Source organism: Bufo bufo, chromosome 1, assembly GCF_905171765.1.
Source record: "Bufo bufo chromosome 1, aBufBuf1.1, whole genome shotgun sequence".
Classification (NCBI taxonomy): Eukaryota; Metazoa; Chordata; class Amphibia; order Anura; family Bufonidae; genus Bufo; species Bufo bufo.
Genome location: NC_053389.1, coordinates 235,440,965 through 235,459,527, shown reverse-complemented (window position 1 = coordinate 235,459,527; position 18,563 = coordinate 235,440,965). Strand labels below are relative to the sequence as shown.

The 18,563-nt window shown below is 47.2% G+C and overlaps 1 protein-coding gene across 2 annotated transcripts in view; it reads right to left on the bottom strand.

Annotated features, from left to right (window-relative positions):
• Positions 1–881: 881 nt before the first annotated feature.
• Positions 882–18,563, bottom strand: part of KIAA1549 (KIAA1549 ortholog) — a 107,310-nt gene continuing 89,628 nt past the window's right edge. The window contains exons 7-20 of one of the 2 annotated variants that reach the window (XM_040437335.1): positions 16,718–16,777; positions 15,902–16,038; positions 15,614–15,791; positions 15,354–15,532; positions 14,941–15,143; positions 14,702–14,823; positions 14,420–14,625; positions 14,073–14,296; positions 13,512–13,656; positions 11,386–11,682; positions 10,715–10,767; positions 4,949–5,094; positions 4,547–4,716; positions 882–3,103 (exon numbers count right to left, since the gene is read on the bottom strand). In XM_040437335.1, coding sequence (XP_040293269.1) covers positions 2,876–3,103; positions 4,547–4,716; positions 4,949–5,094; positions 10,715–10,767; positions 11,386–11,682; positions 13,512–13,656; positions 14,073–14,296; positions 14,420–14,625; positions 14,702–14,823; positions 14,941–15,143; positions 15,354–15,532; positions 15,614–15,791; positions 15,902–16,038; positions 16,718–16,777 — 2,348 coding nt within the window. In that variant the 3' untranslated portion in view covers positions 882–2,875. The remainder of the gene's footprint in view (positions 3,104–4,546; positions 4,717–4,948; positions 5,095–10,714; positions 10,768–11,385; positions 11,683–13,511; positions 13,657–14,072; positions 14,297–14,419; positions 14,626–14,701; positions 14,824–14,940; positions 15,144–15,353; positions 15,533–15,613; positions 15,792–15,901; positions 16,039–16,717; positions 16,778–18,563) is intronic. The other variant, XM_040437342.1, reaches the window with a different exon arrangement.

Genomic DNA, 18,563 nt, shown 5'->3' with positions numbered 1-18,563 from the left:
TATCCAAGAGAAGCAAAACTGCGCCCCTCCCCCAGTGGTGACTGAAAAAAAAAAAGATACTGTGAATATTGATTTCATTTTATGCCATAAATTAAAGGAGTTTATGCGGTTTCAAAAGGAAACCTGAAAACTGAGGGGATTGACCTGTAAGGGTGGCTTCACACATCAGTGCCATTGACAATCAGTGCCATTCATCTGAATGGGGCTGTGAAGAAAGGAGGGACATGGATTTCTGCAAGTTATGGAACACATTTTCAGTGGCAGAAAATTTTGGCAACAAAATCTGCTGTGTGTGCATAAAGAAATTGATGATTACTTACCTGACAGATCCCGCGACCCAGCTCATGTTTTCCTAGCCCGAATGATTTCCTGGCTGCAGCGGTGATGTCACCTCGACAACACTTGACTGCTGCAGCCAATCACTGGCCTCAGTGGTGTATCAAATAGGTCAGTGATTGGCTGCAGTGGTCGTGTGACATCATTGCTGCAGCTGGAAAAACAGATCTCTGCTGGGAGAAAAGGCGCGGCGGCTTCGGATCTGTCAGGTAAGTGATCATCTATTCTTTATTACAGGTCGATCCCATGAGTTGTCCGACTTGCTCTTGGAACTGGACTGCTTTAACACAGTTATGTTATCACTTCCTTATACCATTGGGACGTCGAGCCACCTTCTCATTATGTATACTTTTTCACAATAAAATCAAAGTTTGCTGCCATCTTGTGAAATAATCTCTAAAGAGACAAGGAATTGATTACATTTTTTTTTTTGTATAACTTTATTTGTTGATAACATGCACCAGTGACACAACCACCAAATACCAGCCAAGAACCCCCACTACTGAACCCCCCCCCAACACTACGTGCACATAGTAAAAAAAAAAAACTAACATTAGAAAATTAAAAAACAAAATGAGGTCACAGCAAATTTCTTCCACTGGACTGGTCCTGCCAGCCCCTCCCCCAATCAAAAAACTGAAGAAAAAAAAATGCACAAATGTTTATATACAGCGGTGTTTATGGGAATACAGACCTGTAGGGCTGGTGACACCACACAAATACTCCAGGGTCCCGTACACAAAACAGTTCAGAGTTTAACCCCTTCACGGCCCGACAGACCTGCACACCAGACCGCAAAGAGTTTTCACTTTAAAGAGGGACAACATGAAACGGTGCAAAGATAGATTATTATAAGTCCGATGTTTGGTAATTGAAAAAAAAAAGGCAATATCAATTCTTTTTGTTCAGTTTTGCAAAATGTTCTTTTGTGGATTTTCTGCGAAATCCCTCAAAATTTCCAGTTCAGTGTTGATTTGCTGATTGCATCCTCCTCTCTGCGATCACGCAGATCACGGATATCGATAGGGAACAGTCGTCGGATCTCTGCGCTCTGAGGCGGTTTTATATTGCTGCGTTGAATTAGCACCTTAAGTTAACTCCTTCACTGCCCGATGGGTCAGCAACGTCGGGGGATAAATCGGGGACCAGTGGGTTCCTGTACTGCATAAGACTGGCTTACCCATATAGTGGTTTTAAGGATCAAGCACAAACCTGACAGGCTTGGACCAAAGACATGGGACATAGTAAAAAAAATATGGACCCCATGTCCTACAGATAGTTAATAATTACTGCTACTCAGAATTGCTCTTTAGGGTCACCTACAGGTAAATAGGTGCTTTATCCCATAATATAAACTTTGGGTCAGATACAGTTGGTACTACACCTCATAAGGTGCTCAATAACTCACCTATATAGAGTACCTAGTTCCCCTTATTTGCACTTTGGGTCACCTAGAGGTAGTAAGTAGGCATTACATCCAATGACGCCCTGTAACCCACCTATAGTCTCTACTCTCTTTGGGTCATGTACAGGCAGTAAGTAGATATGATACCCCATGATTTGCACTACAAGCAGTGTAGTAGTTACTACACCCCGACTTGTTGCTCAGTTTACCAACAGACAGCAAGAAGTTACTGAACCTCTGATTTTCTTGTTGGGTCACATACAGGTTGTAAGTAGGTATTGCACCCCAAAATTTCAGTTACTTCTATGTACAGTATATACTGTAAGTACGTACTGCAACCGTTCATTTTCAGATACTTACCACCTGTAAGTAGATGCTTCAACCCATAACTTGCAGTAGGGGGTCGCATAAAGACCGAACCCCATAATGTGTTCTTAAGGCCACCTACAGGATGCAAGTTTTCACTGTATACCACTTGCCTCCATAGGCAAGAAATGTTCCCCACATGTGCCACCCACAGGCAGTCAGCTGAGACTGTACCTCGTGGGTTTCAGACAGAAATCACTGGAAGTGGGTGCTCTGTAGTGACTGGCAACACGTAATATAAACCCCCTGAAATCTCATCATCCTCCCGCAGTAACCCGTTTGAGAAATTCCTTTCCTCCTCCTATCTTCTGATGACTCAACAATGTCCTGTTTAAGGATGAAACATGCAAGTCACAACCACAAACATGTTCCTCCTGCACCAGAAGAATCTGCTTGGTTCCTCCCTGTACAACCTGAACCTGCTGGATCCTTCACCCCACCCCTAACTACGTTGCACATCTTCACCTCCAACTCTTTCTAATGACTCCCTACCCAGTCCATTATCACCAACAGCATTAACGTCCTGTGAGTCCTGCACCTGAAGACCTACCTATACCTGTGCTTCTCTCCCCCAGCCTACAGTCTGACCCCCGCGCCCCAATCAGCTATGGTTACCTTTCTGGTCTGTGTTGCTGACCCATCCGAATACAATAATAAAGTCTTGTTATGTGATTCTCTCATTTCTCACTACTCCAACTGCTCTTTCTATCTCTCCGTCTTTGGCTTCCATAGGAAGTATTCAATAAACCAACATTGGTGCAGCCCCTATCAGCTGTGGTAGGTGGGGGCGACCGCCTGTTTCTGGGAGAGGCGCAGAAGTTCTTCACGGATGGCCTTGATGAGGGAGGCAGAGGAGTGACCAGGGTGGACGTCCTCGGCTGAGATGGAGGGATAGCAGATGGAAGGAGGCAGGTGAGAGCTGGACTGGCAACTGGGGCCCCTGTTCACCGCAAACATCTGATGGCCACCATAGTCCTGGCCTCCATGTGTTTGACCCTGTAAAATAGAAGGACTGTGATCAACAGTTCCTGAGAAAAAGGGGTGTTGCCATTCACTGAAAGCAAGTACATGTTGAAAGCGGTGATGTATTTTTTGTTAATCAATGATTCATGCATTACCTTTAGATAATGGTATATAAATGCTTGTATTTAAAGGGGTTCCCGGTTGTAGAATATTGATGGCCTATCCTCATGATAAGTCATCAATATCTGGTCAATGGGAGTCTAATACCCGGCACCCCCACCAACCAGCTGCTCCAGTGACCACTGTGGCCTCCTCACAGCACAAGCACAGTGGTGTACATTGAATAATGGCTGTGATTGGCATTGTAGTTCAGGCCACAACACTTAAATGAGACAGAGCTACACATAGGCTCACAGGAGCGGCGCTGTCTCTTCACTGATCGGTGGGATTGCTGGGAGTTGGACCCCCACAAACCAGATACTGACAACCAATCCTGAGAATAGGACATCGATATTGTACTCCCAGAAAACCTCTTTAAAGCGCTTATGGCCACCATTACAGATTTCACTGGGCTGGTCACTTTTGCATTCTCAGATGATAAAAAAAAAATTGCCTTCATTATACATGGGATTTTCTCGCATTGCTGTATTTAGACTTGCTGCTAAGGAATTCGGAAAGCCGGGTGCCAACATCAGATCCAATGAAGGACAGATATACAACCGCTGGTCATATTCCTGTATAGCTTGCTGTGTCAAAAATCTAGGAAAGGTGGGCGACTGTAGGAGCTGTGATGCAGCTGTATTGTGATCACCCAGCTTTTCTAAAAAAATATCTAGGATTATATTAAGGGTATATTCACAAGGTTGAAATATGGTTCCAAACACACTGGAAACATCTGAAGTGCATCCACAGCAGAAATCCAAGGCTGACCATCACATTTCTGTGTGTCATGCTGCGGATCCACCGGCAGATTAGCCTCATGCACTTGTGAAAGATCCTCTGTGTGAGCAATCTTAAAGGGAATCTGTTACCTCCCCGGGGCCCTGTGCAGTACTACGTGAACAGTACTGCTGCCCCTAACTCTGGATGGCTAGGCTCACCCTCATTCCCACACTGTGCACCCACAAACTAGCACTGGACTACATTGAGAGTCCTCCAGGATGAGGTGCATGCTCATAAGTCCTCACAATGTATTCCAGTGCCAGTTTGCAGGTGCACAATGAAGAACCAATTGAATGTGGATATATAGATTACTGATCTGGAGTCACAGGCAGCAGTACTATCGATTTAGTACTGTACCTATTAGGATTTAGGGAATATGACAGACACCCTTTAAACTTTCAACAAGGTCACACGAGAGGTCAGGAAACTGGCAGAGTGTGGGCAGGGGTCAGAGGTTATAGGGAGAATTCTATATACCCCCAGTTAAATTCATGGATCCGCTCTAGATGGAGCTTCTCCTGTGTGGCAACTTACTGCATCTCTGTGCGGCACATTTCTTGGCGTCTCTTCTTCATGACTGTAGTACGAGGGCCAGCTGGGGCCAGAAGATGGTTGTACGGATCTACTTGGTGCCAATTCAGTGGACTGTGCCCCCATGCGACTTGCGATGCCCACCTGTGTCAGCTGATGGATCTGGGCAGAGCCTGAAAAAGTGATTTATTGCTAATCAAGTGGGGTACAAAATTGCAGCAAACCTTAAATGAGCCACTACACCTACAGATTATATGGGGAGGGTACTATAAGAGGATGTAAATGTCTCTGTAGATTCTCAACTCAAGTCATCATGGGGGACAGGGAGGTTTCTACACTATAGTCATCCTCTTGCTGATAACAGGTAGAAATAGACTGAGAAGTACCACTATGTTGATTACTGACCAGAAGTGCTTCCCAGGGGCCGTGGCCTCGCTACGGAGGGTATGTCCTCGGGGTACATCCGACCAGGATACTGACCTTCTGCCTGCTGGGACTCAGTCATGGCTGTTTCAGATGGAGGCAGGAAGCCCGAGCTGAACCCTGGGCTTCTACAAAGAGAAGATGGGGTCATGTATGTCTGTCCATGCAAGAGGAATGGCACAACTATGTAGTAAAATATCATCCTTGAAAATCTGTGCGAGATTTATCAATGTACTGCACTTATAAAATACTGCATTAAAAAAAAACATTTATCTGAGGCAGCAGAGCTCAGCAGGAGAGATGGGCCTGCAGCTGTCCGGACACCGCAGACCTGCCCATGGAGGCACTGGAGGAGGGTAGTGTCTCCTTCAATGCATCTAAGGCCTCCTGAGTGTGCGCCCTGTGGCCGTGCTGCGGGCCACAATGCACGAACACCGACCGCGGGGCAGCCGTAGCGGATCGCGGACCCATTCACTTTAATGGATCCGCGATCCGGCCATTCCGCAAAAAGATAGGACATGTTCTATTTTTTTGATGAACGGAAGTAAGAGACGAAACCCCACGGAAGTACTCCGTAGTGCTTCCGTAGGGTTCCGTTCCGTGCTTGCGTTCCACATCTCCGGATTTGCAGACCCATTGAAGTGAATGGGTCCGATGCCCGTGTATTGCGGATCCGAAAACGCGGTCCGCAATACGGCAACGGGACACCTAAGGTCGTGTGCAGGAGGCCTAAGACAGCAGGCCTGCCACCAGAAGTGGAACTACCACCAGGGCCCGGCACACAAGTCAGGATCGAGGCGTTGCATTCATCAGTGAGGACTTGGTAAGAATAGATTTTTTTTTCCGTTAATTTTATGGGTCTGGTCTGAAGTCTGAATTATTTTTAAGGGTCTTAATTAATTTTGCAGTCTGGTTTAAGTGTTTCTGATTTTAGGTCTGATCTGGGGGTCTGGATGTGTTTCGAAGTCTGGTCTGGGGTGTAAATGAGTTTAAGGGTCGGGTCTGAATTAATTTTGGGGTCTTGTCTGTTTTTCCCACCAATAGTCTTGATCTTGCTCTAGTTAGTTTGTGAAACGTTAGATTTATCAAAACTGGGGTAAAGGAAAACTGGCTTAGTCGCCCATAGCAACCAATCAGATTCCACCTTTCATTTTTCAGAGCTCCTCTGAAAAATGAAAAGTGGAATCTGATTGGCTGCTACGTGCAGCTAAGCCAGCTTTCCTTTACACCAGTTCGATAAAAAAAAAAAAATTTCTGGTGGCATTCAGCTCCGACCTTCACCTGACAGCAGACCCAGGTAAGTGGACCTTTGTGAAACTAGGTAAGTACCCTTGATTTAAAGAAAAAAATCTGTAGCAGAGATCTACCCAGACAACCTGTAACCCTCACACATTGTGCTATGAGATGTGGAATATTTCAGAGTTGGGGGAAGGGCTGGACGGTGTAGAACTAGGAGAACCGACATGACGGAAACAGCATGCTAGGGATCAATCTCAGTTTCTCATTGCACTACTCTGGAGTCAATGGGCCGTGAATGCTGAACCAGACCATTAAACCCGGCACTAAGAGCAGGTCAGGAAATTTCCAGCCACTGCCCCAACGTCAGTGGTTAACTGACGCCGATTCTGCTGCCTCCCTTTATAAAGTGATAAAAATCCTGACCAAGAGGATTTGTTACAACGTATCAGTGCAGGCGGACTCCAAGACAGGAGAGAGATTTGTGCCGCTGTTTAGCGGATAGAGGATTGTCTAAAGTGATAATGTGTAACAAGCAGATTACCTGTATGAGCAGGACGGGCTACGGCCACTAACTATGAAGGTTTTCATTTACTGAACGCAAGGAGGAGTTACACCCTAAGGCCCTTTTCACACGAGTGAGTTTTCTGCCTGGGTGCAATGCGTGACGTGAACGCATAGCCCCCGCACTGAATCCTGACCCATTCATTTCAATGAGTCTGTGTACATGAGCGTTTTTTTTCCCCGCAACAGTTCTACATTGAGTGAAAAACGCAGCATGCTCTATATTCTGCATTTTTCACGCAGCCCTGACCCCACAGAAGTGAATGGGGCTTCAGTGAAAAACGCATTGCATCCGGAAGCAAGTGCGGATGCAATGCGTTTTTCACTGATGGTTGCTAAGAGATGTTGTTTGTAAACCTTCCGTTTTTTATCACGCGCGTGAAAAACGCATCAAAAAGCAGTGCCCCCGCGCAGAAAAAACTGAACAACTGAATGCAATTGCAGACAAAACTCACTTGCTTGCAAAATGGTGAGGCAAAAAGACCTCTTTCACACGGGTGTCCCGGATTTGCTTCGGATGCATCGCGGGAAACCCGTGCGAGTACACACGCAATTTCAGTCAGTTCAGTTTTTATCGCACGGGTGCAATGCGTTTTGCACGTGCGTGATAAAAAACTGAATGTGGTACCCAGACCCGAACTTCACTGAAGTTCGGGTTTGGGTTAGGCGTTCTGTAGATTAAGGGCTGTTTCACACGAGCGGATGCCGTGTGCGACATCCGCTCCGTGAATGACAGCCAAGACCCGATGCAGACTGCAGAAGCACGGAGCATTAACATGACTGATAATGCTCCGTGCCTCTCTGTGATCTCTTTACTATGAAATCACAGTGACAACTTTATCTCCCTGTGATTTCGTAGTAGAGATATCACAGAGAGGCACGGAGCATTATCAGTCATGTTAATGCTCCGTGCTTCTGCAGTCTGCATCGGGTCTTGGCTGTCATTCACGGAGCGGATGTCACGCACGGCATCCGCTCGTGTGAAACAGCCCTAAAGGTCCTTTTGCAGGTCCTGAAAGAAGAAGAAAGAAGACTATGCCGGCTGCGCGATCAAGTGGATGAGGTGAGTTAATTTTTATTTTTTTTTAACCCTCAATCAACATTTTAGTAAGTATTCTGTATTAATAATGCTGTTATTTTCCCTTATAACCATGTTATAAGGGAAAATAATACAGGGAATACACTTTAATGGGGTCCGGGGTTGCTTATCCCTATCATCTCCTAGCAACCATGCGTGAAAATCGCACCGCATCCGCACTTGCTTGCGGATGCTTGCGATTTTCACACAGCCCCATTCATTTCTATGGGGCCTGCGTTACGTGAAAAACGCAGAATATAGAACACGCTGCGATTTTCATGCAACGCACAAGTGATGTGTGAAAATTACCGCTCATCTCCACAGCCGCACTGAAATGAATGGGTCTGCATTCAGTGCGGGTGCAATGCGTTCACCTCACGCATTGCACCCGCGCGGAAAACTCACCAGTGTGAAAGGGCCCTAAGGGATCTGCATCGCCTCCCGAAAGATTCATACTTTCCTGCTCCCTACTCCTGCGCCCTGTTCCTCTATCGTCAGGTCCCCAGCTTGTATTCCTCAGGCCGAGGCATGGACATGTGCATCGCTCCATCCAGTTACTGGCTTCAGAGGTGACATGGCCAGAATAAAACAAGCCTGGTACTGGAAGTCAGCATGCAGGAGTGGAGCAGCGGGGAGCAGGTAAGTGTTACTCTTTTAGGGGCTTCCTTTAACAGTTCATGTTAAGGGAAGTGTTAGAATTGATTCCCTATGGAGTTTTGACACATAATATTTATAATCCTGAAGGAATGAGACAGCTATGGCAACAGTATGGGTTGGAGTGGGTGGGGTTTTTCCCTTTGTGTTTTTTTTATTTTGCAGTTTTCCAGTGTAGCTGGGGCATCCATAGAAGCCACCTGGAGAAAACAGGCCCCTGTTATAATATTAGTCTCTGGCAGAGCTGATCTGGGTCTGCTAAGACCCAGCAGCTCTGTCATGATGGGGGAGCAACTGGCTATCACGTGATCTCCGGTTCAAAAATAGAGCAGAGACCTTCAGCACTGCCTCTATTCATTATTTAATGCTCATTAGGTGCTATGTAGACAGGGCTGAGAGAATAGTTATACACTGCTTCTATCTTTTTCTCAGAGAGACGGCAGACTGACCATAGACTGTACAGGGAAATTTCCTGGTGGGCCAATGCCCAGGGGGACGCCCGTGCCCTTCCCACTGTCCAGGTACATAATGATATGATGCTCTCAGTATTAATTAAAGCTGCAGGCCCCCTCCAGAATTTAATTGTATCGCTGTAGTCAGGACAGTGCTACATTTGAATACTGTAGCAAGGCACAAGAGCCCATGGCTCCCTGCTGTTCACCTTCATAGGCCACAGGCCATTATATGAGGCAGTGTACAAATGGCACAGGGCTGGAAGAGGCCTGTGGCCTGCACTGGAGATGGTAATTTGGAACAGGACTCAGGAATTTTTTTTTTTCTTCTTCTTTTCTTGACCACTTGGGCAGCATACTACTGGGGGCACCATAAGGGTCATTCCTGGGGGCAGTCCAGGCAGCATGCTGACGTTTTGGCCTGGCTTAGTGCTGTTTCTCACCTCCTAAGCCCCCTGCTCCACTCTTAGGGATAACTGGAGGAGGACAGAACGTGAACGCTATTGATGGGCACCACAGAAGGACTGGTCCTGAGGACTAATTTTGTGATGCACTGTGGAATTTGGTTCTGCTGGAACTGTATTTTTTGCTGCACTATTGTACTGCTGACCCTGCCTACTTGTGTTGCACCACCTTCTGTCAATTTGGATCAGCCAACAACATGGCTCAACTTTTATCTTTTTTTTTTTCGAGGGCCACGTTAAATTCCCAGTCTGCCCCTGCCCTATACTGTACATTTACAATGGTGTCAATTTAAAGGGCTTCTGTCACCCCCCATTGTGCAATTTTCTTTAGTCGACATTAGCTATTTGCTAATGTCAGCTGAGTGCAATCATACATGTCCTACCTTTGTCTGTGGCTTATTTCTTGTAAAAATCATACTTTTATCATGTGCAAATTTCTTCACTACCAGCAAGTTGGACGTGTACTTGCTGGTAGCCGCCGCATCTGCCACTTCTAGACACGCCCCATCTCCACTTGATAGACAGGGCCAGCAAGCGATCTCCTCCTTCGTTGGCCCCGTCTGCTGCTGAACTCCCGCGCCTGCGCCGTAAAGTTCCTTGATCGGCGCAGGCGTTCTGAGTGAAGGACGCGCGCTTGCCAGCTCCTTCCTCAGTGCGCCTGCGCCGATTACGTCACTCTACACCCGGAAGAGAAGACTGCCGATTATCGTTGATGCCAGCAGTCTTCTCTTCCCGGTGTAGTGTGACGTAATCGGCGCAGGCGCACTGAGGAAGGAGCTGGCAAGCGCGCGTCCTTCACTCAGTACGCCTGCGCCGATCGAGGAACGTTACGGCACAGGCGTGGGAATTCAGCAGCAGACAGGGCCAGCGGGAGAAGGAGAGCGCTGGCCCCGTCAGGAGATGGGGCGTGTCTAGAAGTGGCAGATGCGGCGGCTACCAGCAAGTACACGCCCAACTTGCTGGTAGTGAAGAAATTTGCACATGATAAAAGTATGATTTTTACAAGAAATAAGCCACAGACAAAGGTAGGACATGTATGATTGCACTCAGCTGACATTAGCAAATAGCTAATGTCGGCTAATGATAATTGCACAATGGGGGGTGACAGAAGCCCTTTAAAGCCCAGGGCCACGTTCAGAACATGTTCAATGCAGTCCTTAACAGGTTAAAACAAAGTAAATTAGAAAGTTACATTACACTGATAAAGCTTTAGCTACATAAGTATGACAAAGGCCTTTGATGCAAGAAAAGCAACCTGTGCTGCCCCCTGCTGGTATTTATATTTAACTACAGCTGTTACCTCGTCAGAAGACTGGGTGCAGAGGTCTGCGAGGATCCATAATCCATAAATCTCTGAAAAGGAAGGATTAGACAGGTCATGAAAGCAGAATAACATTTCAAATCCTTTGCTTACCTTATCTTCAACTGACTCAAAGATACTTTCAAGTTTTATACTCCGGGGACAGCGCTGCAGTCACCATTGTGCCTTTTATAATCCAGTCACATAAAGAGCAGCAGTCACAGTTCTGTTGATACATCATGCCTTATACTCCAGTCACATCAAGAGCTGCATTCACAATTCTGCTGTTACACCATGCTTTATACTCCAGTCACATCCAGAGCCACAGTCACAATTTTGCTGTCTGCCTCTTAGCACTGGTAAGGCACAGCACAGCACACCAGAACAGAGCATTTTCTGTATAAATGCCAAACCAGCTGAGAGCTAACATGAAGCTCTGGATGTGATTGGAGTACAAAATATAACCAGAATCTTGCTATATGCAATCCCATCGGAGCATAATTTTAGGAAAAGCAGCCGCTCTTATTACCTAAGCCATCCTATCATTCAGGGGCCAACAAAATAAGAGTATGGACTGCCTTGGTGATGTCACAGAATGTCACAGAGGGTCCCCAGCTGTCCTACCTTGTGCCTCAGTTTATCATAAAAGATTTTTGTCATTAGTAACTCACATTATAGTGGGAGGACTGATGAGAAGGATATTGGCCTCGCCATGGTGCGGATTCCTGACCGGCCCGAGTCGAGTTGTTGTTCCCCGTGTGTTTTACCAAAGAATTTCCAGACTGCAATGCCACGGGCCCTTGACTGCTTGGGGCCACAAGTGCAAAGGCATCATCCAGCAGAGATTGCATTGTCTGACGCACCTCTTCAATGGATGGCTGTGGGGTCACATACTGAGCTGGGATGCGCGGGAGAGAGCCAACATCTGACCCTGGGGTTGGGTTATCGGAGGGAAGATCGGGGTCAGACTGCAGGAAGAAAACAGAGAGGAAAATACTACAATGCCATGTACAATGATAAAGGAAGTGTAATCTGTTATCAGCCAGGCACATTGTAACAGCATAAAGTACATGCTGACCCTGCAATACAATATATGACTAAGGGCCGAGCATCAGCCAGATAATCGGTAACAAGTTTTTGTAGGAATGCTTGTGTAAAGGTGAAACGCTTGTTGATTGGGTAATAGGATCGTTCATGCGGTCAGCTAAGGGTCCATTTACACGTCCGCAAAATGGGTCTGCATCCGTTCCCATTCATTTTCAACGGAGCCGAAATGTGCTGTCCGCATCCGCATTTGCGGATCCGCACTTCTGTTCTGCAAAAAAATAGAACATGTCCTATTCTTGTCCGCAATTGCGGACAAGAAAAGGGATTTTCTATGAGAGTGCCGGCGATGTGCGGTCCGCAAAATGCAGAACGCACATTGCTGGTGTCTGTGTTTTGCGGATCCGCAAAACACACACGGACGTGTGAATGGACCCTTATTCGTTGTTTGCCGGCATCAGATCATGCCACGTAACAATTATTCTCTATGGGGATGCCGGCAAACAATTATTCTCTATAGGGATGAGTGATGCCATTGGCGATCACTCCTCCCCGTACTGTGGAGGTCTTCACTGACAAGCACACGATAGTTGGGAAGAAGCGCTTCCTTCCGGACGATCTGTATCTAGCAGTGTAAGGCTGGGTTCACACGGGCGTTGCGGGAAATGTGCGGGTGCGTTGCGGGAACACCATCGATTTTTCCGCACGAGTGCAAAACATTGTAATAAGTTTTGCACTCGCGTGAGAAAAATCGCGCATGTTTGGTACCCAAACCCGAACTTCTTCACAGAAGTTCGGGCTTGGGATCGGTGTTCTGTAGATTGTATTATTTCCCCTTATAACATAGTTATAAGGGAAAATAATAGCATTCTGAATACAGAATGCATAGTAAACTAGCGCTGGAGGGGTTAAAAATAAATAAATAATAATTTAACTCACCTTAGTCCACTTGATCGCGCTGCCCGGCTTCTCCTTCTGTCTCCTTTGCTGAACAGGACCTGTGGTGAGCATTAATTACAGGTAAAGGACCTTTGGTGACGTCACTCCGGTCATCACATGATCCATCACCATGGTAAAAGATTATGTGATGGATCATGTGATGACCGGAGTGACGTCACCAAAGGTCCTTTACCTGTAATTAATGCTCACCACAGGTCCTGTTTAGCAAAGGAGACAGAAGGAGATGCCGGCTACGCGATCAAGTGGACTAAGGTGAGTTAAATTATTATTATTATTTTTTTAACCCCTCCAGCGCTAGTTTACTATGCATTCTGTATTCAGAATGCTATTATTTTCCCTTATAACCATGTTATAAGGGAAAATAATAATGATCGGGTCTCCATCCCGATCGTCTCCTAGCAACCGTGCGTGAAAATCGCACCGCATCCGCACTTGCTTGCGGATGCTTGCGATTTTCACGCAACCCCATTCACTTCTATGGGGCCTGCGTTGCGTGAAAAACGCAGAATATAGAGCATGCTGCGATTTTCGCGCAACGCACAAGTGATGCGTGAAAATCACCTCTCATGTGAACAGCCCCATAGAAATTAATGTGTCGGTATTCAGTGCGGGTGCAATGCGTTCAACTCACGCATCGCATCCGCGCGGCATACTCGCCCATGTGAAAGGGGCCTAAAGGAGCTTTTCGTGTAATCTTTTGTAATCTCTTAGAAACCAATGAGACAGAATGAAAAACATAATTTTAGGTGATAACAGAGAAAAATTATATGCAAAAACTAGTTTAGTTACGCACCACGTAGGCGGAATTACTGACACCCGGTGGCCTCTTGTAGGTTCCATCGCTGTCTGTGGCGATTAAGCGATCTTGGTCCGCATCCGGGGGACTTGAGGACCCCTGCTGCTTGCGCCGTTGTTTTGGAGACCGTCTCGCTCGTAAACTGCAAAATATTGCTTTTCATTAATTAAAGAGGTCTACAAAAAGTTATTTTTATTACTACTCCTTGGATGTGGATTACTAGATGCTGCTCTATCCCTGCCCCATGCTTTACACTGCAGCTCTGGTCTATAAAGACACAGTCTTAATCTGAATTAGCCTGGTTCAAGCAGCTGCTCTGTACTTCATGCTTTACACTGCCACTCTGCTTGCCTGCTGTGTACAAGCACAAGCTCAGCAGGAAGTCAGTATGTGGAGGGCAGATTTCAACTACACCAATCTAGAAAGAAGCCTGAAGAGGAGCTATAAAATCTAACATTTTTGCACAGTTGAGTCAACTGACATTACACAGTGATAATATAACTGAACTGTATCTCAGTATATCTCCATGAGCAGATGGAGTGTTCTTCAGTGTCTCACCTCTTGCGCGGCTCTATAAACACAGTCGGGACGCCCAAAACAGGATCCAGGATTTTATCAAACTGCATCTGCGCTCGGCGGTACATGCGCTGGCGCTCCTTGGTGTCTGTCAAGCCCACGACATCCACCAGGGGGAACTCATAGTGCCCCTTCCTCTTGGCTCGCAGTCGGATTTTATTGCGGTGGTGCTCGATCTCTGATTTGTGCCGTAATGTTGTCTGTATCTGCGCAGCACAGAGAGTGTTAAACGTAACTAAGGCGCTTGCGCCATTCTTGTAACATACTTTCACTTAAACAATATCACCACAGTCACTCACAGGATATAGCTCCCCACTTCTCATACATACCTCTCTGTTTACCTTATTTGCCTCCACTTCCCGCTCGGTCGCAGACAGACCATGCATGGGTGGAGCTGCCATTGGCTGCATGGCGATGAGCTGAATCTTGCTGGGCAGCCGCCGGCTGGCTTCCGAAGAACGTGATATCCGGTCAACGTGTTCAAAGATGGACGCTGAAGAGTGTTGCTCGGTTCCACTGCTCAGTATGGGCATCTCTGCAAAGGACAAAATCAAAAGGATGAAACCGGTAATATATAATGTCCTGTATCAGTCACAGGACTGATGACTTACCAGTTGGTCGGAGTTTGGTTTCTCGCGGTGGAGCTGAAGGTCTTGCAGACTCCTCCTCTCCTGACTCTTTCCCACTGGACGGTTCACTGGCGGTAGATCCAGCATCAGATGGTGTGACTCTACTGCAAGCGGAAAAGAAAGAAAATTGTGACCATGGTGTCCAAGCATGCCAGGTTATTGGATTTTTATCACAATTATTACAGATGGGAAATGGCGTGGCCCCATTCTCTGGCCCTTACCTGCTCCGATGGCGCCCGATCTTACTGAGTTTAGTTGAGCCCTTGGACTTTGGCGTCGGTATGTCGCCATTTTCAGAGGGGGTAGAGTCCTTAAGGGGCCCGTGCAGCACTGGAGGTTCATGGACCATGAGGACCTCATCTTTATTGTGCTGACCCAGGTGCTGCTTGGCAAAGTCAAAGCCTTTAACATTGGGAGCCTGGAGCTGTGAAAAAACAAGGGCGAGGGTCACAGGGTTGGCAAGAAACAAAATAATCCCCCCCCCATGTGTACTGACTCTGCATGATCGAAGCAGACATTGCCCGATCACATAATTAGTGCATAGGGTGTGGTCAATAAATGCAGTAGTGACTGCGCCCCACTCTGGGATAGTAGGGTGCAACTGATGACTCCCAACCCCAGGACATGTTCCCACCTTCTGTCTCTGCTGCAAGTTACTTATGGTATCAGGTTGAAAGTCCAGCTTGTCTGTCCGGCACAACTTCCAGTACAGAATGATGATGATGACCGTCACCACAAGTACCGGCACGACCACCCCCACTATGATCCACAGGTTCTGCCCCTGACGATCAGTCTCCGGGGGCTGGTTAAGAGCTGCAGAGGCCAAGAGAGAATTCAGTGACTGTCCCATTAAACTGTTAGTGCTGCCACCTCCATCCATGCCACATCACTCACGTTGCGCCACCACGCCCTGCAGGCGATACCCAAGGATGATGGCTGCTCGCTGGATGTTCACTTCATTAATCATGTTCGAGGCCTTGTCGGCAGCCAGGCGCCCCCCAAACTGATCCTCTATAAAATAGACCAGCTGAACCGGGTTATCTTGGCCCTCAAGACGGGAGACATTGACCACCTGAGAGGAAATACATAGCATCACATAAATCACTGGGCTATTAAATGGCCAGTCTGAGAGGTTGTCACAGCCCCGCCCCCTATTACTGACATCACCGAATTTCTGCTCACCTGCACTGCATTGCTCCCAGCATAGCTGGCTCTCTTCCACCGACGTTTCTGTAACGTCGCCTCACTGATGAGCTGCGCAAGCTTTCGCTCCATCTCCATCTGAAACGTGTCGTGCAGCTCCTGGACCCCCAGCAGAACTGACAGACAAGAGGAACACGGCAGCAGAGGGATCAGGACATGAGGATTGTATGTATAGAGAGAAAGCAGAATGTTTAGCACGGGTATACATTGAGACAAATATACTGTAAGCAAGGGCAGCACAGAGTATTTCAGAAGAGGAGAATGCTTATCTTACAGACTGAGGCCTTATGCACACGGCCGCAAACGGCGGGTCGGCAATCCAAGGCCGCCGGCCGTGTGCACCCCGCATTCACTTGAATAGGTCCGCAATTCCGGAGATGTGGAACGGAGTCACGTAAAGGTGTTTCTTTCCGTTGTTCCGCACCGCAAATAAATATGACATGTCATATTTTTTTGCGGTGCGGACAGACCACGGACCCATTCAAGTTGAATAGGTCCAGCCTGCTGCACGGATGTTGTCTGTGCATTGGGGACCGCAATTGCAGTCCCCAATGCACGGAACGGCCCCACAACGGCCATGTGCATGAGGCCTGAGAGTTACATAGTGGAAGAAGCAGTGTAGAGTATTTCAGGAGAGGAGAGTGCTGCTATTTTAGGTCATCACAGACAGTTACATAGAGGAAGCAGGGCCCTCAGCAGCACAGAGTATTTTTCAGGATAAGAACATGCTAATCTTCACGGGAGTACTTATGTGGACATACGATAAAATTCAGGCTTAAACACGTGGTCACTCACTTGTCCGTAGCCAGGTATCCTTCAGAAGTGGAGAGATATCGAGCTGAGGATATGTGGATGCTGGATGGAAAAGATATATATCAAAACAAACTTTTGTTCAGGTCGGACATCTGACTACACAATCATTGCTGAGTAGAGTACCGCGAAAAGGGTTGTCGGAGCACACAACCCTTCTAGAATCACTGTCTAGTCATACACTTGTGCTTATAGGTCTCTATAATTAAAGGGGTTCTGCAGCCTTTTTTAACGGATGATCTATCCTCCGGATTATCAGTATCTGATCAGTGGGGGTCCAACACCCAGGACACCCACCGATCAGCTGTTTTAGAAGGCAGCGGCGCTACCAGTAGCCCCACTGCCTTCTCACTGTTTACAGCAAATATGTGGCCACAGGATGAGAAAGGCGCTCATAGGGTGAATACATAAAGATGAAACGGCGTTCTTTAATTTAAGGTGAATATGTGCTGCTCACCTGTTTAGGTTGCACCGAATTGGGTGCAACCGTGATGAAGATCCACTGGATTAACTAGGTATCAGGTTGGAGCTGCCGTGTCCAAAAGAACCAAGGGCGAGGGCCAAGTCGCCACTTCGTTAATTACTAGAAATACTGACGGTGCCCGTCACGACTTTTTTGGTCTGGCGAGCTGGTGGTTGTGAGGAGCAAATCCCAACCGAATTTGACAAGTACAGGTTTATTGAGAGACAACGCGTTTCGGGGTGCGCATGACCCCTTTATCAAGTCTGGTGTGCTGCAGCTGCAGGTGCAGCTGGATGTTTGCTGTTCGATTAATGCTCCTCGGTCGCTTTTACTGACAAGGTAGTATAATGCTTTGCCAGAGATGAATTAGATATGGCTGAAGCGCTGTGACTTTGCTATTATACTTGGTCAGGCAATGCTGTTGCGGTGGTGAGACTGATGTAGCTGGGGTATTCTGGCCCGGCTACTGCACGTGGTGCGTGCTGTAAGGACACAGGCAGCAGTCCTTACAGCACGCACCACGTGCAGTAGCCGGGCCAGAATACCCCAGCTACATCAGTCTCACCACCGCAACAGCATTGCCTGACCAAGTATAATAGCAAAAGCCACAGCGCTTCAGCCATATCTAATTCATCTCTGGCAAAGCATTATACTACCTTGTCAGTAAAAGCGACCAAGGAGCATTAAATCGAACAGCAAACATCCAGCTGCACCTGCAGCTGCAGCACACCAGACTTGATAAAGGGGTCATGCGCACCCCGAAACGCGTTGTCTCTCAATAAACCCGTACTTGTCAAATCCGGTTGTGATTTGCGCCTCACGTCCAGCAGCTCGCCAGACCAAAAAAGTTGTGACGGGCACAGTCAGTATTTCTCACCGTTTACCGCAGGCCCAGTGACGTCAAAACTAGTATCATTAGCCTGGGCGCGGCTAAGCCCAGTCCACCCAGGCCAGTGATACTAGTCACTGGACCTGCGGTAAACAGCAAGAAGGCCGCGGCGCTACTGCCTGCGCTGCTGCCTTCTCAAACAGCTGATTGGTGGGGGGCCTGAGTGTCGGGCCCCGGCCGATCAAATGTTGATCTATCCAGAGCATAGATCATCCATAAAAAAAAGGCTGCAGAACCCCTTTAAAGATGTTTCCAATTTTATATACATGTACTGTATCTGTCTCTTTCACACGAGCGATACAGATTGTGTCAGGATCTGTTCAGGGAACAACTGATGGTTTTGAACGCAAGTTTAATCAGTTTTGTTTGCGATTGCGTTCAGTGTTTCCGTTTTTTTCTGTCCAATGGTATCACGTGTGTGACGAAAAACTGAAGAATAAAACACATCTCTTAGCAACCATCAGTGAAATACACATTGC